The sequence below is a fragment of the Hippopotamus amphibius genome, chromosome 7 (genome assembly GCF_030028045.1).
Source record: "Hippopotamus amphibius kiboko isolate mHipAmp2 chromosome 7, mHipAmp2.hap2, whole genome shotgun sequence".
Lineage (NCBI taxonomy): Eukaryota > Metazoa > Chordata > Mammalia > Artiodactyla > Hippopotamidae > Hippopotamus > Hippopotamus amphibius.
Genome location: NC_080192.1, coordinates 12,590,678 through 12,616,649, shown reverse-complemented (window position 1 = coordinate 12,616,649; position 25,972 = coordinate 12,590,678). Strand labels below are relative to the sequence as shown.

The window sequence follows — 25,972 nt, the reverse complement described above, 5'->3', positions numbered from 1 at the left end:
CGTGCGTGTGCCTGACAGAGCCACAGGGGTAATGTGCGGGCAGGATCTTGCCTGCGATACGCAGAGTATGGGATTGTCTCTGCGCTCTGCCAGAACTTGTTTTAAAGTCAGGTCTGCTGAGGATGGAATCTAGAAGGTGCAGAGGTCAGGGTGAATGCAAGGATGGCACTTTGCTTTTAAAGAACGATTTTGAACGTCCTAGAATGGTCTGTTCCTGTGTTCACTGTTCACACACCGCCTCTCCCGCTAGAGCACACGATAGGCAGCCTGGTGCCGGCACCGAGCAGATCTTACCGCAAAGGGCCGCCGACCGTGGCCTCAACAGGCCTGGAGAGTCTCGTAGCCGGCTCCTGACCTGGTGGAGACCTCACTCTAAGAACCAGAGAGACGGGATGGTTGCACAGCCTTGTGAATATACCAAATGCCACTGAACTTTAAAATGGTTAATTTTATGTTGTGTGACTTTCGCCTCAATTGAGAGAAAAAAAAAAAAGACCCGCCACCATTTACAGAGCACCACTTTCGCATCATCAGACTCCCCAGGGCGGTTCTGCAAGGTGTCCACGCATCTGTGGATGATGTGGCTCCAAGGGGAAGGCCATGGCCAGGCCTGCTGGTAAAAAAGTCAGGGTTTAAAACCCTGTGTCCTTGGTCTTGGAGGTAAAATGTATCTCTGAGAGATCTGAGAGGAAACTGGGGGCCTCCAGGAAGGGGGAGCTGAGGGTGGGGGAGGCAGGTAGATTTAGTCTCCAATCGATACCTCTTTGGAAGTTTTTATGTTTTGAACCACTTGAATGGTTTCCAAGTCAAAAGATAATAAAAAGGTCAAGTGGGAACATTTATTTACAAATCTGAAACAAAACCCTGTCTCTATATTGTCACGTCTCAGAGGCCAGGCCTCCTGAATCCCCGTCCCGCTCACCCACGTAGTAGACTCGGCTGTGGCTTCTTCCCTGGCTTCGCGTGGCTGCTCTAAGAATTAAGTGACAGAATGGTAACACGAAGGTGACACCGTTTGCATGGTGCCTGGCCGATCTCGGGTGCTCAGAAAGCATCCGTTGTCCTCCCTGCTTCCGCTCTCTGAGTGTGTCCGTCTGGGACCCCTGCACACCTGTGTGACCTGCGGTTTCTTGTCCTCAGAGAAAGCTACAGATGGCTCCCTGCAGAGCGAGGACTGGGCGCTCAACATGGAGATCTGCGACATCATCAACGAGACGGAGGAAGGGTGAGGACCCAGGGAGGGGAGGGGCGGGATGGGGGGGAGGGGGCGGGGCAGGCGACCACTGCGGCGCGTCTTCAACATTTTGGAACCACAGTCTGCTGAGTCTGACCATCTCATCCGACGGTTGAGAGGCCCAGAGATGCCGGGTATGCGGCCAGCGGGCCGCTGGGTGCTGCCCGCCCAGCAGCAGCAGGGCAGCCGACGGGCTCATCCTAGGATGTCACCTGAGCAGCATCTTCCTAGGACAAGGCCAGCCAGCCGCTCTTAGAATTAGGAGGCGGCCCCAAGCCCCACTCTGCATGCCGTGGGCTGGAATGCGCAGCAGGACGCCTAGCTTCCCCCGTGAGCAAGAACAGACTTTCATTTCCTTAAAATCTGAAACCAGCCGTGAGGGTCGGGATCACAGGGAGGACAGTGAATGTGCAGCAGAACCGAGAGGTTGATCAGAGTTAGCCTTGGTCGAGTGTTTCTGGTGCGCAGGTCACGGTGTCGTGCTCGGGGTCAGGGAGCCCCACCAAAGCACGTGGTGTGGGGGCCATGCTGTGGTCCCGGCTCCCAGGCTCTGACCAGCATCAGTGACCAGCAGTGTGACCTTGAGCAAATCACTTTACCTCCCCGGGTCTTTGTCCTCAGAGACAAAGCTCTTTTCCATCCTTCCAGCAATCTGCCCAAGGCCCCAAGCGGGGCAGAGAGGGGATGGATGCAAGGTCACTGTCCTTCTCAGGAGAAGCCAGGGAAGGGTCGGGAGGGGTGTGGTGACCACAGCTGGCAGGAGGAGCCCAGTGAGGCCTCTGTCCTGGAAAATCAGGCTCAGCGGTGGAGCAGGATCTTGGTTCCCTCCCCATTTTTCACTGGGATGGTCCAGTTGCCCTGCGAGGGTTCCTCTCACCACGTGGTGCTTTGCGTGTGGAGGGAGCAGACAGGGAGCACCCAGCTCGGAGCCCGAGGAGGCTGTGGGCATCTACGGCACACGGTCAAGGCCAATCAGGAGCGTATGGTGGCTGCCAGAAGCTTCCAGTTCCCCAGGCGTGAGCCGTGGGCTTGCCGAGGTGCTGGGAGGGGACACGCCCTCCTGCATCTGGACTCATGAGTAGGGAGTGAGAATACTGGGCAGGTTGGCAGGGCCACCAAGAGAGAAGACTGAAACCTCACAAAGCCTCTTCATGAATGTTGGGGCTGAAAGTCACTGCTGTGTCCTTGGAGAAACAAGTCCCCGTCTCCCTTGTAAACATTGGCGGAACCATGGTCTGACTTATTCAGGTGCTGTTGATTTGAGCACCTCCTGGGTTCCAGGCTCTGCACAAGGCCCAGGGGACCCAGTCGTGAGCAAGGCACACGTGACCGTTGACCTCACCGAGCTTGTCATCTAAGCTCTAGTCTCTTGTCTACTCCCGCCTTGGGCTGTGGCCTCCTTGTCACCCACTGTGTGCTCCTGGCAGAGTACTAGACGCACAGTAGGCCCACAGCAGCAGCACACAGACCAGAGCTGCTGGTTCCCAAGGCCCTGCCCCTTCTCTGGGTCAGTCTGTAAGGAGTGGAGACACGTCCCTTTAGAGAGCTGATGTGACCACAGGTGAGTGGCCAAGCCAGGAACAGAAACCAGCTTCCCCCTACTTCTCCTCCGCCCCGCCCCCCGCCCCCAAGATGGAGCCCCGACAGTGAGGAGCTGCCCCAGGGCACTGGGTTGAAAACTGCCTTCACACCTCAGGGGCAGAGTCCCACCCCGTCAGGGGCCATGGTCCTTTCCCTGTCGTGTCATCTCTGTCACAGCTGCCCCCACGCAGGTCTTTTTCCAGGAAGCCTTGCCTGTGCCTTCACTCCTGTCGGGGGGCCATGTCATGTCAGGGTTCCCGACTCTCTCAGCTTGCCCTTGACAGATTTGGCACTGACAGTCCAACAGACCGCCAGCAGACAGCAGGACAGGCCCTCCTCCGCCTCCCCGGCCTAGGAAGTGTTGCTTGAGCTCCTGCAGCATCAGAGGACGATGCCGCCCCTGGCCTCTAGGGGGCGTCCTCTCCAGCAGGGCAGCCCAGGGGTCAGGGCACCCAGGAGATGGAGGACTGGGAAAGCATCTTGGGCCAGGCAGACTTTACCTGGGCTTTTACCCAGTAGATGTGGAAGTTGGGGGACCACAAAGGCTTTTAGGCCAGGGCAGTCCAGGCAATGCAGATTTCCGCTGGGGGACAGGGATGCAGGTGGGGCAGTGGGGGGGGTGGGGGGGCCGGTGGCAGTGCAGTTACAGATGGGGTGGGGAGAGCAGGCTGCCACCGGGTCCCCTCCCCACCGTGACCACAGGGCCTCCGCAGCCCCTGCCTCCACCTCCCCCCACCCCAGTCAGTGGCCTCCTTTCGTTTCCTCCCCACCCGGGCACTGGTCCAGGCTCCTGCCTCCACCTGAACCATTTCCCCGGCTCCCCGCAGCTGATTCCGTCCCATCCTTCATGCTCAGCTGCAGTGCCTCCTCCTCGGGGAAGACTTCCCTGACCTCCCACACCCACTCACGCACACACTCACTCACTCATACCTCAGGACCTGCTTGTTTTCCTCCGTTAGGTGGGTCTCCCTGGAACATGTGATCCTTGAAGCAGGGCCGAGTGGTCTTGTTCACCAGTGTGTCCTAGCACCGGCCTGGTGCGGGCACACGTGGTGCCTGCTAAGGCCTGAGTGGAAGCAGGGATGGGGAGAGGAGCTGGCCAGGATGGGGCACGAGAACTCTGTGCCTGCAGCTTACTGGTGCTTAACCTTCACTTATGCATACAAAGCCCCGGGGGCACGGTGGGCGTGCACTTTGCCTGAGAGCTTGGTTCGGGGGGTCTAGGGTCGGGTCTGGGGTTCCGCATGCTGAACAAGCACTCATACCTCCCCCTAAGGGATTCTGGTACAGGGTGTCCAGAGACCACACACTGAGAATCCCTGCCAAGCAGTCGTGATCTCCTGAGGATTTTGGTGGGGCAGGAAGATTCAGGTGTGATTAGAACCTGGACACACAAAACAGACGGGCACAGGGAGGCGGGTAAATAAGAGCCGTTCCCGTCTTCCAGCGCCTCCTGATCTTAGGCACGCAGCCTCCCCTGTTGGATGAGGAGGTTCCGTGCCTCTGCCCATGCGTCCTTTTGTCCTTCTGCCCAGTCCCAAAGATGCCTTCCGAGCAGTGAAGAAGAGAATCGTGGGGAATAAGAACTTCCACGAGGTGATGTTGGCTCTCACGGTGAGTGCCCCATCCCTCCATCCACGGCAGGACCACTGGTCTACCGGCGGCCTGGCAGGACTCCCAGCTACCCTGGGGCTCCTCTTTCAAGGGCTGTGGGCAAAGCACTGGCCTGTCTACACGGCTGGCCAACACGGAGTGGTAAGAGAGGCTGTTTGGAAAAGTTCTCTCCAACCTACTGGTGTGAGGAACAGACACACGGAGGCCCACATGCCTCCAAGGCCCATTGTAGGGCACATGGCAGAAGACCTGCTGGGGACACAAAGGCTCAGGGCACCCTCTGGGGGGCAGTACCCAAGTTGAGTTCCAATTGACAGTTGGACTAATTGGCCCTGAAAGATGAACATAAAGCAAGTGCCAAAGGCTGAGTGAGGACAGTCCTTGCCCACAGCAGGACGTGACAGGCGTGAGCAGGCAGCCTGGCAGTCAGGGTGGGTTTGGCTGGGGAGTGGGGACGGGAGAACTCTGTCCCCACCTCCCCCATGGCAGCACTTACATCTGCATTAATTTACTAAATTGAAAAAGGCAGCTCCTGCCAGGAAGTAGAGACAGGAGTGGGAACAGGAGTCAGGAGGGAAGTTGAGCACCTTTTTCCCGGGCTGTGAAGTCACCGTTTGATTGAAAGGTTTCTGGTTTACACCTGGAGAGCCACTCCCCTCTAGACTTTGTTCGGCTCAGAGGCAGCATCAGGACAGGATTCTATGGGCACGAAGGCCACTCAGCCAGGGGCCTCCAGCCAGCACTCTGCCCTCTGCCCGCCCCAGCCCCACCCCCGAGCTAGCCAGCCCTCAAATCCAGCATCGTCCCCACCCCTTCGTGTTCTGGGTCTCACTTCAGGAAGCTGCATCTTCTGCTGGGCCTTCCCGCTGGGACGTGGGTGGGGTGCGAGGGTGGGATCCCGGGTACTCTCCCGCCTCTGCCAGGCGCTCATGGGCACCACACGGCCTCCAGGTCTTGGAAACCTGCGTCAAGAACTGCGGCCACCGCTTCCACGTGCTGGTAGCCAGCCAGGACTTCGTGGAGGGCGTGCTGGTGAGGACCATCCTGCCCAAGAACAACCCGCCCACCATTGTGCACGACAAGGTGCTCACCCTCATCCAGGTGAGCATGGGCACGCCGGGGTGGGCTGGGAGGAAGGTGCCCCCACCTGTGCTGCTCTGTCTGTCCATCTGCTCTGAGCCGGGGTGGGGGGTTGTCGGCTGAGGGCCTTGCTGTGGAGGGGGCTGTCTGGGTGATGCCTCCAAAGGACCAGCAAGTTCAGGAGGGAATTTCTGCTCCCTGGGGGGCCGCAGGTAGGCTCGCAGGAGAGCTGGTGAGCAGTGGTTACCGGCTCTGTCCCCTTGTCCCCTCTCAGTCCTGGGCTGACGCGTTCCGCAGCTCGCCCGACTTGACAGGCGTGGTCGCCGTGTATGAGGACCTGCGGAGGAAGGGCCTGGAGTTCCCCATGACTGACCTGGACATGCTGTCACCCATCCACACGCCCCAGAGGGTGAGGAGCAGGGGGCAGGGGCGGTGGGAGGCAGCCCCAGAGGGGGTTCTGCGGCTGCTTCCTGGTGGCCCCTGACCTGCCAGCCTCGCTGATTCAGCTTGTTGCCTTCTAGACCGTGTTCAACTCAGAGACGCTGTCAGGACAGAATTCCGTGGTTACTGACGCCAGTCATCAAGGGGACTCCGGCCAGCACACCACCCCTCTGCCCACCTCAGCCCTCCTCCCCAGCGACACACCCATCACACCGACCCCTGAGCAGGTAAACAAGCCTGGGTCACAGCCTCACGGGTCAGGACATGGGCCTGCCCCTTCTCACATGCCAGGAGGGTCCCCTGTCAGTGTGGACATTACTCCGCCCAGTCCTCAGGGCAGCCCCCCAGGGCACGTATCATCCTTCTTGTTTGGGAGATGAGGCTCAGGGAGATCAGTTCACTTGCCCAGAGCCACACAGCTCAGCAGAGACAGAACCAGGATTCGGGCTCCAGTCTGTCTGACTCCGGGCAGGTTCTGTCCTGCAGCTGGGCCCTTCTCCAGACTGGGCCCTCCGTGGAGCCCTGCGGGCAGCACCGGGAGAGGAAGCACCCAGCAGGCAGCCCCTCGGCCGCAGCAGCTCCACTCCCTCACTGGGGTTTGCTCAGGGGCTCACATAAGATTTCACTTGGACAGAGATTCTTGCTAAAAACAGTTCTAAAATGTCTGCATAGGAAAAAACTTAAACCCTTGCCTTGCACTGTGATGCTTTCCACCAAGCCCTAACAGGAAGGTTTGGGGTGTAGTGTAGGTTGCTGGAGGCTGGGCCTGGGCCGGGTTTTCCAGGGCCCCGTGAGAAGCTTTGTGGGACTGCCCTCCTCAGCCCAAGCCACCTGTCCCTCAGCCCTTCCCTCCTGCCGCTGAGGCCAGCGCCCTGCCCATTGGCCTCGAGCAGTTGGTGACAGCTGTAGCTGCTGTCCTACAAGGGACGTCCACAGCCATGACCGGCATTCCTGGGTGCTTGGTCCTTTTAGATATGGATGGGGGAGTCGGTCGAGGCCTGCACACTGGGGTTGCCTGCTTTTGGGGTGTTTTACAAACTTCTGTGGTATCGTTTGGTATTATAAACAGATAAACTTACCAACAACCTCTCATACCCAAACCTGTTTAAAGAGATACCTCTGTAGTTATAGCAAGTTATCAAATCAACACCCAGAGTTACACATAATATTACTAGAAAAATTTTTGTAATAGGCCCAATAAATTTTTTTAATAAATTTATTTATTTATTTATTGGCTGCGTTGGGTCTCCGTTGCTGCACACGGGCTTTCTCTAGTTGCAGTGAGAGGAGAGCTACTCTTCATCGTGGTGCCTGGGCACATCACTGCAGTGGCTTCTCTTGTTGCAGAGCATGGGCTCTACATGCGTGGGCTTCAGTAGTTGCGGCACACAGGCTCAATAGTTGTGGCGCACGGGCTTCGTCGCTCCGTGGCATGTGGGATCTTCCTGGAGCAGGGATTGAACCCATGTCCCCTGCATTGGCAGGCAGATTCTTATCCACTGCGCCACCTAGGAAGTCCCTAGGCCCAATAATTAAAAGTGCATAAAATTTGTAAAATCACCCTGTGATCCAAAACTGATCTAACCTGGTTATAATTTTAGCCAGTTTACCTGAAGTCTGACATCTTTGTGGATTAAGACTCTGAATATGTCCAGTGGAAGAAGGTTCTTGCTTAATAAGACTGGGTAGTCTGTTTCATTTCAGAGGCCCCCTCTGTCTCCTGGGACACGATGAGGCTTTCAGGCAGCAATGATGTAAGTCCCAGACTCCTTGTAATTAGGTCCCATCTGACCGGGACATGCCAGCTTTGTGATCATTTTTCCACTTGCTTCTACCAAGAGCGTTCATTAAACAGGCCAAATGCACCAAACGTTTTACGGTTCTGGAAGATGCTGCCAAACCATAGTGGACCTGTGTCTTCATGCCCACTTCTTCATCTGTAAGGGTTGGGTAGTGATACATTCCTCATGAGACTGTGGTCAAGGTTAAGTAGCAACATACGTTAAGTGCTTGGTGCTTAGAGGTGATCAAAATGGTAGCTGCCCTCACAGGCACCATAAATTTATGTGGTGATCCTGATTCTGAAACCAACTGGGTCACCCAACTTAGAATATACCAGCCTCTTCCAAAATGTTGGCCGCTAAATCCTAAACCCGTGAGATAGCCCACGGTCCAAGGGTTCATCAGCCAGATCAGGTTTGGGAGCGTCCACACGGGTCCCTTCCTGGACATTCACAATGTGCACATTGTCCATGAGGACATGAAACACCCCGCAGGGCCCACAGCATGAGACAGCGCACCAGGGGCCTTTCACCAGCTCTCACGAGTGCAGAGACATTCCTCAAGCCAAGACCAGGACCCCTCTGATCATTGAAAACCTGCTCACATCCCTTTAACAAGGGCTCAGCCTGAGCTGCGTACTCAGAGTGGGGGCGGCACTGGAACTCATCCTTGGAAGAGTCTGGGACACCAAAGCAGACCAGGAGCAAGACAGAACCCCATCCTCCTGGGAGGCAGGCCTCCCTCCTCTCCCCTCGGGGGAACCGCCATCCAGGGCCTCGTTAAACACCGCACACCCAGGAGATGTAGAGCCCTGCAGCTGTGTTCGGGGCTGCCTCCACCCTCAGCTTCTTTCCTCCTCGCCTCTCCCTGCACTGGGCGCCCTGGTTTGGAGATGGTAACGGTTGGTAGCCCCTCTGTAAGCAGGTCGGTGGGAGTGGGGGCAGGCCCACCACAGGCCTCTTGGTGCAGGGTGTGGCCCGGGAGCCTAGAGAGGCTGTCAGCAGGTTGGGCTGGTGGTGCCAAGCTGTGTCCCGGGAGTGGCAGCAGCTCCGGAGCCCAGCCTCTCTCAGCGGGGCCGACTGTGTGTTGCAGATTGGGAAGCTGCGCAGCGAGCTAGAGATGGTGAGCGGGAACGTGAGGGTGATGTCGGAGATGCTGACGGAGCTGGTCCCCACCCAGGTGGAGCCGGCGGACCTGGAGCTGCTACAGGTGAGCGGCAGCCACCCCCAGGCTCAGCCTCCCGGCCCCCCAACCCCTCCGCAGTTTCCAGGGCGGACTCTAAGCTCCTCGGTCCCAGTGGAAGATGTTAAAACCAGGAACTTTGGGCTCCATCAGATTGGAACTTGGGGCTCTACCCCTTGGTGGTTTGAACAAAATAGCCCCTCTTGTCTCAGTTTCCTCATCTGTAAGTTTGCTTTTATGGTACAAGTTTGACATGAGAATTCAGTAAGGCTTTGCATGTAAAACACCCTCCCTGTGCCTGGTTCCAAATAGCTCCCTGTTAGTGGTCTTGAGGAAGAGCTGGAAGGTGAGGTTTCCACCTTTCAGAATGCGAAGCTTAGCAGGCAGGCGTGAGCTGGGATCTGCGGGCTGGGGCTCCCGTGTGTCACATGATTTCCCAGCGGCCCAGCCCCAGCTGAGGGGGCCACTGGAATGAAGGGGCTGTGGGTGGGGAAGGCATCCTCCCCACGGAGGTCACTGCTAGAGACGCCAAGAAAGCTGGGACCCCCGAGGCCCAGGAGTCACCTGAATGCTGGTGGGGACAGAGGGCTTACTGTGATGGTCTCATCTTGTGTCTTTCCCGCTGGGCCGCACGCTCCTGGTGGGCAGGGCTGGTCGTGCTCTTTGTCCCTGTGCCCAGTCGAGCTGACAGCGCTGACATGGTGTTCTTGCTCGGGGGTCCTTACCTTACGGGAGGAGCAGTGTGGAGGGGAGTGAAGCCGGAGTCTCGGAGGGGAGTGAACACACGAATGTGAAGAATAAGTGACAGCAGCTTGAGTGAGTTGGGAAGCGGTAGGATTGCTGTCGTGCAGTTAATTTCAGGTGTCCCACGCCAAGGCCATGCAGGTATGAGCGATTTCAGGGACTCAGAAGACTGGCTGTCAGGCAGGGGTGACACAGGAACAGCTGACACGCACTGAGCTTGACCTGTAAGCCAGGCTCTGATGTGACACGTGATATACAATCGCTCACTTAATCTTCACCCTCCCTACCGTGAGGTAGAAGGTGCTCTTATTATCCCCTAGGTCAGCAGACTGAGGCAAAGAGAGGTCATGGGATGTGCCCAGGGTCCCAGGGCTAGTCGGCAGCAGAGCTGGGATTTGAACCCAGGGCCCTGGCTCTACCTGCTGCTCTTCTGCGCGTGAGAGGGGCAGGCAAGGAGGTGGAGACAAAGCCGTGGTGTGCTTGGTCGTAGCGGGAGGAGAGGGGAGGCCCGCAGGATGTTGGAAGTGCCCCGGGCCTACCGTGCCCCATGCTTAGGCGAGAGAGGACATCCAGGGAGGGGGACTGACCTGGGGGGAGGCAGGAGCAGCAGGGTCTGAAAAGAAGAAAAATCCATGGTCTTCTTGAGGCCAGGAGAAGAGTGCTGGCGCGTGGCCGCAGTCAGCAGCGCCCCACGGCCATCTGTTGGGACCTCAGGGCCACAACCCAGAAGCCAGTCCGCCTGCTGGCAGGCACATGAGGAAGGAAACACTCAGTCCTACAAACGAAGAGCCTGTAAACACTGCGGCTTCTAATTTTTTTTTCTTTTTCCCAAACAAGTTTAAATCCATAACGGTAACTGATTAAAAGCTAGTCGGCGACATGGTGACTAAATGCAATGTGGGATCCTGGAACAGAGGGGAGAAAGGACGTCAGTGGAAAATCTGGTGAAACGTGAATAAAGTCTGTTGTTAGTTAATAGCACTGCCCCACGTTAACGTTGTAGTTTTGACAAACGCCAAACTACGGAGAGGCTGGGTGAGGGGTTTACAGGAAGCCCTGTGCTGTCTTATCTTGGCAACTTTTCTGTCAACTGAAAATTATTCCAACATAAAAAGCATTAAAAAAGAGATTAGTGAGAGTAACGAGGCAAAAATTGGGATAATAGTTGGATCTTCCAGTTCATTTTTTATGCTTTGGTCACAAAAAACCTCCGTGCACCAGAGAAGTGGCAGGTGTCCTGCCAGCCACCTTGATTTTTCCACGAAACGGAGGTGGGGACAGGAGCTTCGTCCTGAGGGCTGCATAGCCAGGTGAAACCCACAGCACGGCTCCCGTGCTGGGCGTCTCCTGTGTGCGAAACACTTAGAAATGAGACTCCAGTGCTTGTCCATAGGGCCCCAAAAGCTGTTCCGTGCAACCTGAAGTCCCGTTTAGAAACCTGTCCAGAGCTGTAGGTAATGAGGCGGATAGAACTACAATCTGTCATACAGAGTGAAGTAAGTCAGAAAGAGAAGGACAAATATTGTATGCTAACTCACATATATGGAATCTAAAAATGGTACTGATGAACTCAGTGACAAGAACAAGGATGCAGATACAGAGAATGGACTGGAGAACTCGAGGTATGGGAGGGGGTGGGGGGTGAAGGGGAAACTGAGACGAAGCGAGAGAGTAGCACAGACATATATATACTACCAACTGTAAAATAGATAGTCAGTGGGAAGTTGTTGTATAACAAAGGGAGTCCAACTCGAGGATGGAAGATGCCTTAGAGGACTGGGGCGGGGAGGGTGGGGGGCACTCGAGGCAGGGGGAGTCAAGGAAGGGAGGGAATACGGGGATATGTGTATAAAAACAGATGATTGAACTTGGTGTACCCCCAAAAAAATTAAAAAAATAAAAATAAAAAAAAGAATGAGAAAAAAAATAAGTAAATAAATAAAAATAAATAAATTAATTAATAAATAAATTTAAAAAAAAAAAAAGAAAGAAACCTGTCCATCTCCAAGGCGCGCCCAGAGCCGGGCGTCCGGTAGAGACAGGTCCAGCGGCCGTGGTTGTGTCCCTTTCTTCCCCGACAGGAGCTCAACCGGACGTGCCGGGCCATGCAGCAGCGGGTCCTGGAGCTCATCCCCCGCGTCGCCAACGAGCAGCTGACCGAGGAGCTGCTCATCGTCAACGACCACCTCAACAACGTCTTCCTGCGCCACGAACGGTAGCCCCGCCACCCGCCCGACCTCTGCCCAGCCACCCCGCCTTCTCCCTTCCCTCTTCTCCTGTTCACGCCCTCGGACCTTTCATCTCCCTCTCAGTCACCAGGCCGGCCGCCCAGTGCACGGGCCCTCAGCTGTCTTGACCCAGCATAGGCAGGAGTGCCCGCCCTGCACGCCACCCCTGCTCTCCTGCCACCTCTGTCCCTGTATCCAGCCCCAGGGCTGGCAGTGGTGGCAGCTGAGTGTGTGGGCCCACGGCCAGTCAGGCCTGGCCTGTCCCTGTTCCCCCCACCACGGCCTGGCTCTGGCTCTGGGGCCTTGGGCGAGTGACTTGACTTTATTAGGGCTCCTTGACTGCAAGCTACTTTTTTTTTTTTTTTTTTTTTTTTGGCTGTGTTGGGTCTCTGTTGCTGTGCGCAGGCTTTCTTTAGTTGCAGTGAAGGGGGCGGGGGGAGTGCTACTCTTCCTTGTGGTGCACGGGCTTCTCATTGCCATGGCTTCTCTTGCCCTGGCTTCTCTTGTTGTGGAGCACGGGCTCCACAACACATACGGGCTTAATAGCTGTGGCTCACGGGCTCTGAAAGCGCAGGCTCAGTAGTTGTGGCTCACGGGCTTCGTTGCTCCGCGGCATGTGGGATCTTCCTGGAGCAGGGATCGAACCCACGTGCCCTGCATTGGCAGGCGGATTCTTAACAACTGCGCCACCTAGGAAGCCCCAACTGCAAGCTACTTTTACAAAGCTCCTGACTAACTTAAGCAGAAAAAGACATCATTAGGAGAAAAGCCTTTATTGAATGGATAGCTTTCAGAATCCAAAGAAGAATAAAATAGGCCTCCCAGTGGGGCAGGAAGGACAGGTGCCAGGGCAGCTCAGGGGTCTCCGGGGCAAAAGCTCCTGGACCGTGACCCCCAGGGTGTCACCATGAAAACACGGGCTTGACACGCTTGCCCACCTTGTACCATTCTGTCCAAGAGTCAGTTCCCCAAGAGACACTCTGATTAGTTCAGCTTCCTTGTGCCCGCAGGTGTGGGAGGGGACAGGCCCTCTTGATGGCATCCCACCAGGACCACAGGAAACGGGGGAAGCCGCTCCCCAGAGGAGCACTTAGGTGCTGCAGCAAAGGAAAGGAGAGGTGTTAGGCCTGCAGAAATGGCACGGCCCCCACACTTCCTCTGTATCTGTAAAACGAAGCTCACGATTCCTCGTAGGTAGCTGAGAGCCCACGCAGTTGTGCCTGTAGAGCACTCGGCGGGCAGGCTGTCTGGCACAGGTTACTAGGTGTGCCAGCCGCCTCCAGCCCCTGGTTCATTTCGTATCTTTATCCATCAGCAGACACTTGCTGAGCGATTCTGAACCAGGTGCGGGGGGCAGGGCTGCGGCAGGCCACGTCTGCCTGGCCTCTCCTGCTCACTGGCCTGGTGGAATGAAGAGCCCCTGCCATTTTGGGGTGTGGGCCGGGGGGGTGGCCCAAGGGCCCGATCTGGGAGTGACTGGGAGCCCTGACACCCATTCCTCAGACCTCACATTCGCCGGGTGGTTTCCAGTTCATGGTTCCTCATCCTCAGGGTCTTCCCTGGATCCTCACACCTGGGAGGCAGGTTCTGCTGTCACTGGCTTATTAATAGACAGGAGACGTAGGTTCAGAAGTGATGTAATTTACGCAGGGTCACACAGCGAGGGACAGGACCAGGATGGGAACAGATACCAGACGGGTCCAGCCAGCAGCCCCTTGGCCGGTCTAGGGTGGCTTAAGTGACTCCAAACAGCAGTGTAGGAGGTGTGTCTTCCTTACACCACTTGACACACACACACAAATGTATGTTATCGAACAAGTTCTAAAAAACAGTACTTACCTTGCTGTGTACCTGCACCCGCATTTCCTTTTCTGCTCTAGTCTGTGTCTGTTGTTTATTTAATGCTAGTGGTGACTATGGTGACCAGATCATTGATAATCTAACTGGGACACTTGCACGTGAAAGAGGGGCCCTGCTAATACTTCCCTGGGGCAGCAGGCATAATAACCTGGATCCGATCTGTCCAGGGTGAACCAGGCCGTGTCGTCACCCTGTCTGTGACCCACTCTGTTGGTTTTGAGACCCGCAGTGGGAAGAGCTCTGGCCCGGCTGTGCCCGGGGGCCACCCAGTCTGTTTCCTTGACTCAGATCTTTTCTATCTTGTAGGTTTGAACGCTTCCGAACAGGCCAGGCCACCAAGGTAAGAGGCTGCTTCTCCGTGTGAATGTGCAGCGGGAGTGCTGCGCTCAGCTCTCTCCCCAGGTATCTTGGTGCGAATGTGCCTTCTTAGCCAGGATCCTAGAGAGGGCTCCTAGGTTTTTATGTTATTGTCCCATTAGGGGAAATAAGGTTCTGCCACCAGCTGACACCCCAGGGTCTTCCGAACCTCCCAGGGAGTCCAGCTGAGCTAGAGGCCAAGGGGAGGAAGCAAGACTCCCTGACTCCCTGCTGCTGGGGGTGGGGGTGGCGTGCTAGTGACAGACCCTCAGGTGAAGAATGCAGGCACAGATGCTCCAAGGCAGAAGGGAATGGGCTGCAGATCAGGTCGGGAGGATGACGGTGGCCTCTCCCCCGCCCAGGCCCCAAGCGAGGCCGAGGCGGCCGCTGACCTGATCGACATGGGCCCTGACCCCGCAGCCACCAGCAGCCTCTCGTCCCAGCTGGCAGAAATAAGTAAGTGCAGCGTGGGGGTTTCTGGCTGAAGGTTCCTTCTGTGCTATGGGCACCCCTGCCGGTCTCAGGGTGCCATCCCGTTACACAGTTGGAGCTGGGGTGCAATAGCAGAAACCCCACCTCACCAGGGTCCAATGCTGAATCTTACCGCAGGGCTGAACGGCTGGGACAAAACACAGGGGACCCTCCCTCATGGCCCCACAACTCCTGAGCCCCCTCTGATCTCAGATCCCCGCTGTTGTGTGACTGCCCGTCAACACTGTGATTCTCCCTGGCCTGAATCGTCTGGTGAACTTGGGCATGTCCCTTGGACATCCTGAGCCCCTTTCCTCCTCTGTGACAGGGGCAGGAATGGGCCCTGCTCACAGGTCGTTCATGAGGCCTGAATGAGCTTGTGCACGGAGCGAGCTTAGACCAGGGCCAGGCCCAGAACGCGTGAGCCTAGCCGTCGGCACTCTGAGTAGTTAGTGTTATCGGCTGCTGGCTTCATGCCAGGCCCTCGGAAGTGATTGAGAGAGAGGAGAGGACCGGCCCACGGTCCCTCAGCCAGCACGTGCCCTGCCCCATCCGTGTGCCCTGCTCTATCCATGCGCCCTACCCTGACTCCATGCCATGCTGCTTCTTCAGAACCGATTTGGACCTGGCAGGGAGCAGCTCAGCCAGGGCTCAGTGTCCAAGGACAGTCAGGCAGATCCTTCACGTGGCCTTTGTGTCCCCGCAGACCTGGGCTCCAGCAGCGTGAGGGCTGGCCTGCAGTCTCTGGAGGCCTCTGGGCGCCTGGAAGACGAGTTTGACATGTTTGCGCTGACGCGGGGCAGCTCGCTGGCTGACCAACGCAAAGAGTGAGTGGCCGGGCCCTGCCCTGGGGCCCTGCAGTTTGGGTCGCCCCCTATCAGGGGAGGGCCTCCCTCCAGGTCCCTGAGCCCGGTTTGTTGGTGGGCACACCAACCCCTGCCTGCACCCCCTCAGGATGGCAGAGGGCAGAGTTCTTCCCCCCAAGCCAGCCCTGCGTGTCCCGGGGAGCCCCGTGCCCTACAGGCAGGGATGGAGGCAGGGAGGAACGCCTGTAGGTTGGTGACCAGCTAGGTGCAGAATCTTACATGATTCGATCAGATGAGGAAACCAAGATGCTCAGAGGCTGCGTCATTTGCCCCAGGTCAGAGAGGTAATGTTTGGCAGCACTAGTTTGGGAACCCAGCGCTGTGTGGTTCCAAAACACCGCGTCTCCAGCCCAACCCAGCTTCCCACTCCACTGTACACCGTGCCCAGCCCTCGGGGGCTGTTCCGTAACCAGCCTAAAAAATGCTGTTACCCCATTCAAGTCTGCCTGCCCTGCGCTGGAGCTGGGGTTCTGTCCTCCCCTGGGACTGTCCATTTCCAGGGAGATGCTTTCAGCAGCTGAGGCACGTGGCTGAGCGTCCACCGGGGCCGGCTTCCCAGGCCCGGCTGCGTACGGGCTGCTGAGGGAAAGTAGTTCACTTGGGGTTTTTGTCAGCCCTTTGCTTATAACCCCAGGGCAACCAGGATGTACAGCCGAGGAAAGCTCTAGATTAAGGGACCTTCTCAGGAGACATGCCGGCTCCCCCGTGGGCATTCTGGTGTCTCTGGGAACTGTTAACGGGCCTCCAGAGGCCCCGAGACCCCCTCTCCACACTGGCCAGTCCAGGTGGAGCCTGACAGGCTGCAGCCGGCCTGGCTCCTTAGGGCTGCTCGGAGCCCTGCCTGCCAGCCAGCCAGGCCTGCACTGTGAGCCCAGGTGCTCCAGGACCAGTGGCTCACGGTCGCCTTGGAGGTAGGGGCGCAGTGAGGCAGCTGTGTGGCTGCAGGCTGATGAGCCTGGTGGGGCTTGCAGCCTGGAGGGCGGCCACCTGAGAGCCCCGGCCTGGCAGACATTTGCTGCTGCGCTGTCACTCCTCTGAGGAGCGGGGCCCTGAGGGCCAGAGAAAAGCGCCTCCCGGGCTTGCCCTCTGGGGCCCGCAGTCTCACGGTGGGAAGGTGGGCCGGGGAGTAACATGCATGCGGACCGCTGCTGTGCAGTGCCAGGTGCCGTCCGGGAGGGCTGTACCCAACACTGTGGACGCGGAGGAGGTGTGTGCAGCTTTGCAGAGGGCACTCAGGGCTGGACCACGCAGTGGGGAGGTCAGGGTGGCCTTTTCAGGCCATGGAACAGCATGTGCAAAGGGTTAGAGGCAGGGGAGAGCGTGAGACACCGGGGCTGGGGGAGATGTGCTGCAAGGACAGCACGTGCCATCTCAGGTTGTGGACCCTCCTGCAGGCCCTCCCCGGGGAGCGGTTTCCACCCCCGCAGAAAGCACCCTGAGGGGGTGGGAGCGTGCCCGAGCCTCGAGTTCCTGTTTGCTTTGCCGGCCTGCCTGGCTGTCCCTCTCCGACACATCAGCTAGGGCTTCCAGCCCTGGTCACCTGGCTGGCCTTTGGACTCCCCACCTCGCCCTGTACCCTGGGGCTCTTGAATCCTCCAAGGCCTCTTCTGCCCACCGGGTGTCTGGCCCACATCCCCCTCTGGCCTGCGCCGACCACAGCTGGCGCAATCATGGCCTCACCAGCTGGCCAGGCTCTTCCACTCGGGATGCCAAGGAGAGCCATGGGGACATGTGGCTGAGCCAGGGTTAGGGATGCCCCAGCCAGGTTCAGCCGGAAGCAAAGATGCTCTTCCTTGGCTTCCTCCACACTCACTTGCTCCCCGGCACCCCTGTATCTTCTGCAGGCACTGACAAGGGTCACCCCAGGTGGCCCGGGTTCATCCCTCAGCCACCAGCCTCACCGGGGCCACCTGAGGGGCGGCCCTCCTCCCTCCTGCACTGGTCACAGAGCCTGCAGTCCTGTGTGCATCGTGTGGGCCCCACCGCAACAGGCACGGCCCCTGGGGACAGCCGAGCTTTGGCCTTGGGAGCTGTATGAGAGCAAGAGAGGGACAGAGAAGCCGAGGTGGTGGGGAGTAACTAGGGGGGAACACATGGTTCTCTTGAGTGAAGGGCGGCATCATTTTCTACGTGTTCCCGGGGCTGGACGTGCCTCATCCTGCCTTTTCCCCCAGCGCACCCACTGCATCTTAGGTGCACGGCCACTTCCATCCCAGAGTGAGCGGCCTCCTCGGGTCAGGGTGCGCGGCTCTGGCTTTGGCGTCCCGTCCTCCTGGCCAGCTCTCGTTGCCCCAGTTAGCCAGGGATGCTAAGCTGCTCTCCAGGAGGGCTGAGCACCCTGCCCGCCGCCCGGCCTTCAGGTTAGCGCCAGCCCACGTACGTGGACACCAGCTGTGTGATGGGGGGGTGAATGCGCTGATGACCGCACTCTCCTGGCTACCTCCACGTCCTGTGGGAGGAGAGGACAGCTGTTCTTCAGAGAGGTTGCCTGAGAATTTGGAGGTTTTATTCAAGAGGCCACTTTAAGTGCCAGTCTACCCAGTTCCCAGGAGGACAGATCAGCACTACGAGAGTTGCGTGTGCTGTGGTCCCAGTTCCTGAAGCCTTGAACTGGACCAGCCCTGACTCCAGCAGAGGGTGGGGTGCTCCCCACGCGCCCCACCTGGAGGAAGAGCCCCACCGTGCCGGGCTTTCCCTTTGAGGCTATAATTCCAAGGCGCACATCTCTGCCTCCAGGACTAACCTGGTCTCACCTCCTCTCCACCAGCAGTTCAGGGCAAGGATAACGGCTCTTTCCAAGCACTAGGGCTGCGTCCCCAAAACCTCCCCTGGACGTCCCCTCTGTAGCAGCCAGAGAGACGCCCAGCCCCCTCGTTAGCACAGGCTTTCCTCCTGCTCCTGGTTTCTTCTCTCGCTCCCCCTGGGACCTCACCTCAGACTCAGCCGACACCTCCCTCCCTGTCCTCCTCTGCCGGGAGGCTGCGGTGTCAGCTTTGCATTTCTTCTCAGTAACTGCTGGCTGGCATTTCCCAGAGGACATTCAGAATCCTGCTCACCCGCAGCTGCAGAATGGGATCCCCCCATTCCAGTGCAGCCTTACACAGAACCATGACTTCTGAAATTAGGGAATGGGAGCAGCTCGGAAAAGGGTCTGGCTATGAATTCTCCATGACTGTGGGGTCACTGATGCTATTTCTCATCCCTGGAGTTTGGGATTGGTGATCTTGGCCTTGGTCTTTGGCCCCATCACCGTGCCTCACTTCTCCAGCCTTGCTCTGCCTGTCATGCGGGTCACACGTCTGATCCCGGTTCCCAAAGGCAGGAAGTGAGACCCTTCCCGCCATCCCCAGGCAGGCGTGCGGCACTGGCACCCTCCTGGGGCCTGAGCCGCCCCTGCCAGGCGCGTCCCAAGTCCACACGGGATGCGCGTCCAGCCCATCTCCGCTCAGCCACCTCTGTCCTCCCGTCGGCTGGCACGCCTGGTACAGCAAGGGCGGCGCATAACGGCCACGGTGGCCTCTGTGTTTCAGGGTAAAATACGAAGCCCCTCAAGCCACAGATGGCCTGGCTGGAGCCCTGGACGCCCGGCAACAGAGCACCGGAGCGGTAAGCAGAGGGGCCCTGCCGCCACATGGGGCCTGTCCAGGAGGGAGGCCAGGGAGCGCCTGGCCAGCAGTGCCTGCAGAGGTTTCTAGTAGGCGGCGTGAGGGGGCGGATGGGAGGTGCTTGGCGCAGACTTGGAGCTCAGTCAGTATTCAGCCTCACCGCCTCTCTAGAGATCACAGGAGTGTTGACAGAGGGGGACAGGAGAACAGACCCTAAACCCACAGGGAGGCATCCAAGGGCGCCGTTTTTGTTCTGTGTAACTGCTGGCCTGTGTGGAGTGGCAGCCGCGTGCCCACACTGAGCAGCCCTCCTCCTCGGCAAGAGCTCCAAGTACAGTTCTCACACCTTTGCATGTGTTTCTCGTTGCCTCTCGCGCAGAGAGAATTTCTGTCCCAGTAAGCAGACCAAGCAGCTCCTTGGAAGGTGGTTAGAAGGTGCAGGACCCGGGAGCTGGGGAGGCAGGGGCAGTGAACAGCGTGGCAGAGGAGAGGGTGGGTGACAGCACCGGGCTTCGGAGGCTGAGGTGGGACTGGGTGCTGGGAGGCGAAGCCCGAGGGGCAGCTGGGAGGCCTGGGTGTATCCCACGTGAGGTGGGAGTCCCGGGCAGTCTTGAGCAGACGGGAACGTTTATCTGGCTTCTGTTTTAGAAGGACCTAGCATGGAAGCGGGGAATGCTGTTAGGAGGCCACAGAAGCCGCCCAGTCTTCCGGAGCAGGGAGCGGGGCAGGGGGTGCGGGAGGGATCCCTAGTGACTCCCCAGAGGCGTCCCCAGCGTCCTAGGAGTCATTCCCAAGTCAGAACGGGGCAAAACCTGGAACACTATGGAGGCAGCACCAGCGAGGGACTCAGATGCCTCCTGTGTGTGTTGTGGACCTGCCGCCATGCAGAGCGTGTTTACACCCCGGGTCTCAGAACCTCCCACCATTTTTCTCTGTAAGCGGTCGTTTTTTGAGCCTGTGCCCTGTGCTAAGCACTGTGCGTTCCCAGGTTGCTGAGTCGCCACACAAACCCTTAAGCTGTCCCCTTTTACAGATGAGAAAATTGAGTCCCAGAGGGGGGTTAAGTGAGACCACAGATGCCACATCCTTAGCACAGCGCCTGGCATGCAGTGAAGCATTTAACCTTTGCAGCACTGCGGTGTGGTTTTCTGCACTTACAGAGGAGAACCCTTAGAGGAGGGGCTTAGAATTGAGGTCATTTGCCCACGATCTCACAACTGTTGGTCTGTCCAACTGGGAAGCCAGTGCTGGAAGCCAGAACCCCTGATGGCCTGCAGGCTCTGAGGAGCAGAGGTGCTCCCCTCCCCTGCTCAGCCTTCCTTCCCCAAGGGCCGTCATCCCGGCTCCAGCAATCTGTGTGCATCCGGACGCTCGGGAAGCACTTCCCTCCTGCCACCTGGCCTCCCTCCCGTGGGCGGAGGCAACCACACAGCCCAGCCCCATCCTGCTGCAGACAGGGCGCTGCAGCCCAGGAAGGGTGTTCCCTGCCCAGGGCACACAGCAACTCAGGGGCATGAGGAGCTCTAGATACGGGTCTCCTGACTGCTACCCCACCTGGCAGTCAGCCACGGGACGGAAACACACACACACCTCTGCTTGCAGAAAAGCAGACACTGATTAAGTTCTGCTCGTTCATCTCTGATGACTTGAGAGATTTAAGTGACTTCCGCCAAATCAGGGTGACTTGGTTTGACGTCCTTAAAATCAGGTCATAAACCTCTGTCCCGAGGTGGTTACGTCTGGCTTGGGGGGGAGGGGGAGGCTCTCTCCCTCTCGGCTGTCAGAACATGATCCCGGGCAGCAACGTGCAGAATGGAATCAAGTGCCGACTCTGTGGGCAGCCGGTGGTTGCCCCCCAGGGTTGACGAGTCCTGGGAGGTGGGGACGCTGGACGGCATGTGCCCGGGCTGGATCTGTCCGGGTGGGGAGGGCCGTCCCGGGGTGATGGGCTGGGAGCCAGGACCCTCGGCTTCCTCCACCATCGGTCTGCTCTGGTGCCCTAGGGATTTCGTGTTTGCCCATCGGTAAACATGAGGGGACCGGGTAAAGCAGTGCTCCAAAGCCTAGGTACCCATCAGAATCCCTAGAGAGCCAGTGCGGGGCGGCTGATGGCGGCCTGCTCCACGATCCCGGGGTGGCTCAGCCCACCCCCAGATCCCGTGGAGGGTAAACTTTGCCCAACCCATCCAGGACTCCAGAGTCCCCACAGGGAGACACTGTCTGCTGCTTCCTGTCCCCTTTCACCGGCCACCACCCCCACCACCCCTGCACAAGCATGCGTACACACACACGCACGCACGCACGCACGCACAGACGCGCGCACACACACACACACACACACGCACGCACGCACGCACACAGAAGCCCCTGCTGGAGAAGGCCACCAGCGCACCCGTGGCCCTGGCCCTGGCCTTCCCACCACCCTCAGCGCGACCCTCTCTCACCCAGATGGGAGGCGGCAGTGAGAAGAGCCTCAGTGACTGGATGGTGAGACAAGGCATGGTGAGGAGGGGCCGGGCGCACTGGCAGGGGACCCACCCAGGCGGTGCTGTCCTTCAGAACCAGAGGAGGGCAGGGGGCGGCTGAGGGCCTGCCGGCGCCCACTCAGCGCCCGGCATGGTCCCACGCCCTCTGCTCTTGCTTCCACGCCCCTCGGGGCTGCCTCGGAAGCAAGGCCCAGGCAGCCCCTCTGGCGGCTGGGAGGTGACAGGGGCTCGCCTGGGTTTGGGCCGAGTGCCGGCAGAGGGAGCTGGAGTGGGTAGCAGAGAACTCGCTGCTGTGCTGCTGGTGCTGCTGGGAAGACAGCTCCCGCCTCTTCTCTGGGCTCTCCTGCTGCCCACAGGGTCCTCGGGGCTGAGGACAGAGCTTGGGGACTGACCTGGCTTTGGTTGGAGAAGCACTCGCTCTCCCTCTGTCTCCCAGAGTAGCTAAGTGGTAACCGCGTTTCCTGCGCATCTACACTGTGCCAGGCCTGTGCTAAGCGCTTTCTCTCCCTCGTCTTGTTTAATCCTCACAGTGACCTGGACGGTAGGTACTGTCATCGTCTCTAATGATGAGCGCAGCGGGCGTCCGAGGTGCTGAGTCACTGCGCCGTCGCAGGGGCCCAGCGGGCTTCCGGTCTCTCTGACCCCAGATTCTGGCGCATAACCTCCAAGTGGATTCTCCCACTGAAGATGCATTTTGAGTGGGAAGCCCCCAGGCCCCAGCCCCCGTCCAGCCCTCAGCCCCCGCCCCTGTGCAGGAGCCCGTGGGGCAGAGCCACAGGGACGTGTCCCCGAGCATAGCCGCAGGCCCTCTGGATCCACCAGCCTGGCTTCATCTGGTCGTCTCGGCCCCTCCGCCCACTTCCGCCACAAACTCTGAGTCTGTGGAGGTGGGGGGGGGTAGCCCGCGGTTGTGCCCCTGCCCCAGCCTTGCTGGCTGGCCGCTCCCTGGGTCTTGAATATTCTTGTGTCAGGTGCCTCTGAGCACCTGTGCTCGGTCCAGGCCCTGGGCCTGCGCACGAAGCCCCTCCCTGCAGCCCCACCCGCTCCCTGGGCCCGTGGGAGCCAGGGAAGGGGTCCATTCTCTCCCCGTGGCCCTGCTCCAGCTGTTAGGAGCCCCTCCCCATCCCCTGCTCAGCCCACAGTCCAGCAAAGCGGGCAGGAGCCATCTTGGAAGGGCTGCCGGAATGAGGGGGGCACGTGGGCAGGGCAGGTCCGACTGGGCCCCTCACATGAGGGAGGAGGCTCGGCTGGGCAGCTGCCCTGGGCCCCAGCCGGTGGACCTTGGGCTGGCGAGGCGCACTGGCCTCCCCGCCTCACCCCCTGCCCTTCCCTCTAGATCCCCGTCACCCAGGCCTGCCTCATGGAGGACATCGAGCAGTGGCTGTCCACAGACGTGGTGAGTCGGGCCCGCTCCGCGCCCACCTGACCCGGGGCTCCCACTGTCCTCTGAGGAAGTGGCTGGGGGGCGGGGTGAGCAGCTGGTGAGGAGGGCGACGTGAGCGGGGTTAGCGCCTCCCGCCGCCACTCCCCCTGCTTCCCGTTAGAGCAGGGCCCAGCCCCGCGCCCCTCACGGCCTCTGGGGCCTCCCCTTCCCTGAGCCTGGTGCTGACGTGAGATCCCCCTGTGGGTAGGACGGGTGGGCTGAGGGCCGCTGGGACGGTGCGAGCGCTGAGCTCTGCACCTGCGGTAGCCGCGCCCAGAGGGAGACCCGCTCGCCAGCCCCCTTGTGCAGGTCAGGCGGCGGACAGGCAGCTGTGAGGGGTGCCATGCCCAGAGTGGGCAGCAGGGCAGGTAGACTCCAGAGCCCCACTGCCCCCTGTGAGCAGCAGGGCAGGCAGCCCAGGGCCCCCTCCAGGCTCCTTCCCCGGCATCCACCACTCTCCCCACCCCCCCATTCTGGGAGCCAAGGACCAAGTGCCTGGGCACTTCCAGGCCCAGAGCTGCCTTCTGCAAGTGGGCACGACCATGTTTCTGCCCAAGGTCGAGAGAGGGTCCATCTGTTTTGCCTGGTGGATGAAGGGCTTACCCCCCCGCCCAGCCCCCAGCTTGGGCGTGCATGGCCTCAGGCCTGGGTGTCAGCCTTTCCACCACGGGGCACGTCTGCCCGTCCCTCTGGACACTGGAAGGAAGGCACTAGCCACCATCGAGGGCCCCGTGGGCACCACACCCTGCGCCTGGCACTCTGCGAGTAGTCCTGCTAATAGCTTCCCGACAACCCTGTGTGTGTCACCAAGCAGAAAACCGAGGCTCAGAGACGTCAGGTGGCTCAGGCCAAGGCCTGTGGCTCAGGAAGGGGTGGGGCTGAGGTCTGGACCCCTCTGGGTCTGCAGCCTCAGCCCCGCCTCCCCCGCCGTGCCCGCAGCTAACCTCACCTTCTGCTTTCTCAGGGGAATGATGTGGAGGAGCCCAAGGGCGTCACCAGTGAAGGTAGTAGAGCCTGGCCCTGCCCACCCCTCGCCCCCGCTGGGGCCACGCAACCCACCCCTCGCCTCCCTCTCGTTCCTCTAGAATTTGACAAGTTCTTGGAAGAACGAGCCAAAGTGGCCGATCGTTTGCCCAACCTCTCTAGCCCCTCAGCCAAGGGGCCCCCGGGGCCCCCGCCAGGCACTGCCCCTCGGAAGAAGACCCAGGAGAAAGACGACGACATGCTGTTTGCCTTATGAGAGTGGGGCCTGGCGCCCTGCAGCCCGACCCCTGCTGCTCCCATGCCCCAGGTGTGGCGGGGGCCTGTCCCTGCTCTGGTGTTAAGGCTGCTTTGGGGGTGGCTTGATGTGTACGCCCTTCTCTCCCTCTTGAGGTTGGGGCTGTGCCGCCTCAGGGTGTGGGAGGCAGCCGGATGAATAGGGGGACGGGTCAGCTCTACTTTGGGATCCTGGACGCTCCTGCCTCTCCTCCCACCCCAACCGACCACTGCGATTTTGCTGAGAACCAGGAGGCCCTGTGACAGACAGGCTGGCTGCGTGGTTGCCCCAGCGTGACTGCCCTTGCCCGGGTGATCCCCTCCCGGGACCGACCCCCAGAGGAGCCCTCTTCGGAGCCCACACTGCCGGTCAAGGCCTGGCCGGAGGCTGGAGACGGCCGAAGTTTCTGTCGCGGCCTCAGGTCCGTTCCCCAGCCCCTGCCTTGGAACCCGAAGGCTTCGGCCAGCTGTTGAGGGCAGGGTGTGTGGCCCTCTGCTGAGCACACACTGTCCAGATATGAAGCTGCACATGGTGTGGGAGGCCTCGCCAGCCCCAGGCCGCAAAGGGAGGCTTCTGGGGATGCCTGGGGCACCCGCGGCCCCCCATGACCTCCACTGCCTTGCCCTGCATCCTTCCTCTTCCTCCTGCGTAGGGCTCCACCGGGCACTGGGCACCTGCACCTGTTGGTTGATCCTCTTGTACTGGGAGAGGTGCCTTTTGTATCTGCAATTAAAGGTAGAAGAGCACCCTGCCGGAAGTGTTGTTCAGTCTCCAGGAAGAAGTGACTTCTTGCCTCACCAGGGACAGGGGCTCCACTGGGCTGAGGGCTGCACACGAGACAGGCATCTGCAGGCGGGGCCGGTGCCGCAGCAGGGCGGCGCCCAGCCGCATCTTGCAGCCCCCAGGCTCCAGCCATGAGTTGCCTGCCAGGCAGCCCCGTTGCTCTCTGTGAGCGATGTGTCTGCATCCTCCCCGCCTCACACTGCCGTCCCCGCTCAGGCCAGGTTCCTGCCTGGGAGCAGTAGCGCTGTGATCACAGGGACGGAGCAGGTGCGGGCATGGTGGGGCAGTGAGCCTGCAGGGAGGATACGGCCGGCCCGTCCGAGGCCCAGGTGCCGGGCGCTGTCCCAGGCTGTACGTGGGCTCATGGAATCCTCTTGACAAGCCTGGGCGGAGCGGAGTTGCATCTTTTACAGAGACCGAGTCTGTGACTCAGTGGGTTACATGAGCTGCCCCAGATGCAGCTGTTTATCAGATGCCGGACCCTTCCTCACACATCAGTGCGTCGTTCCCGTTTTTCAAGTGACAGCCCTGAGGCTCAGTGTGGATACCTGGGCACACAGCTCAAGGAGCGGGGCCACAGGTCAGGCGTGGGTGTCAGTTCTTACCTCTGTGGCAGCTCAGGTGCCCCAGGTCTTGGGGTACCACCTTTTCCGTTCTGGGGTCTCCACACCGGGCTCCCCAAGAGTCACAGCATTTAGGTGGGAGGGAAGGGGGCTGGTGTGGGGCTGGGAAGATTTTTTTTTTTTTAATTTGATTTTTTTCTTTTTTTTTTTTGGCTGTGTTGGGTCTTCGTTGCTGTGCGCGGGCTTTCTAGTTGCAGCGCGTGGGGGCTACTCTTTTGTTGCAGTGCACAGGCTTCTCACTGTGGTGGCTTCTCTTGTTGCAGAGCCTGGCCTCTAGGCACGCGGGCTCAGTAGCTGTGGCTCACAGGCCCAGTAGCTGTGGCTCACAGGCCCAGTTGCTCCGCAGCATGTGGG

The 25,972-nt window shown here is 59.5% G+C and overlaps 1 protein-coding gene across 3 annotated transcripts in view; it reads left to right on the top strand.

The window, feature by feature from the left end:
* Positions 1 to 24,963, top strand: part of TOM1 (target of myb1 membrane trafficking protein) — a 41,108-nt gene extending 16,145 nt beyond the window's left edge. Inside the window, exons 2-16 of one of the 3 annotated variants that reach the window (XM_057743634.1) lie at positions 1,141 to 1,225; positions 4,351 to 4,429; positions 5,381 to 5,530; positions 5,784 to 5,918; positions 6,031 to 6,177; positions 8,825 to 8,941; positions 11,740 to 11,873; positions 14,053 to 14,086; positions 14,466 to 14,559; positions 15,281 to 15,401; positions 18,971 to 19,046; positions 21,494 to 21,532; positions 22,868 to 22,927; positions 23,919 to 23,958; positions 24,040 to 24,963. In XM_057743634.1, coding sequence (XP_057599617.1) covers positions 1,141 to 1,225; positions 4,351 to 4,429; positions 5,381 to 5,530; positions 5,784 to 5,918; positions 6,031 to 6,177; positions 8,825 to 8,941; positions 11,740 to 11,873; positions 14,053 to 14,086; positions 14,466 to 14,559; positions 15,281 to 15,401; positions 18,971 to 19,046; positions 21,494 to 21,532; positions 22,868 to 22,927; positions 23,919 to 23,958; positions 24,040 to 24,194 — 1,466 coding nt within the window. In that variant the 3' untranslated portion in view covers positions 24,195 to 24,963. Of the gene's footprint in view, positions 1 to 1,140; positions 1,226 to 4,350; positions 4,430 to 5,380; positions 5,531 to 5,783; positions 5,919 to 6,030; positions 6,178 to 8,824; positions 8,942 to 11,739; positions 11,874 to 14,052; positions 14,087 to 14,465; positions 14,560 to 15,280; positions 15,402 to 18,970; positions 19,047 to 21,493; positions 21,548 to 22,867; positions 22,928 to 23,918; positions 23,959 to 24,039 lie in introns of all 3 variants that reach the window. The other 2 variants (XM_057743633.1, XM_057743635.1) reach the window with 2 other exon arrangements.
* The last annotated feature ends 1,009 nt before the right edge of the window (positions 24,964 to 25,972 follow it).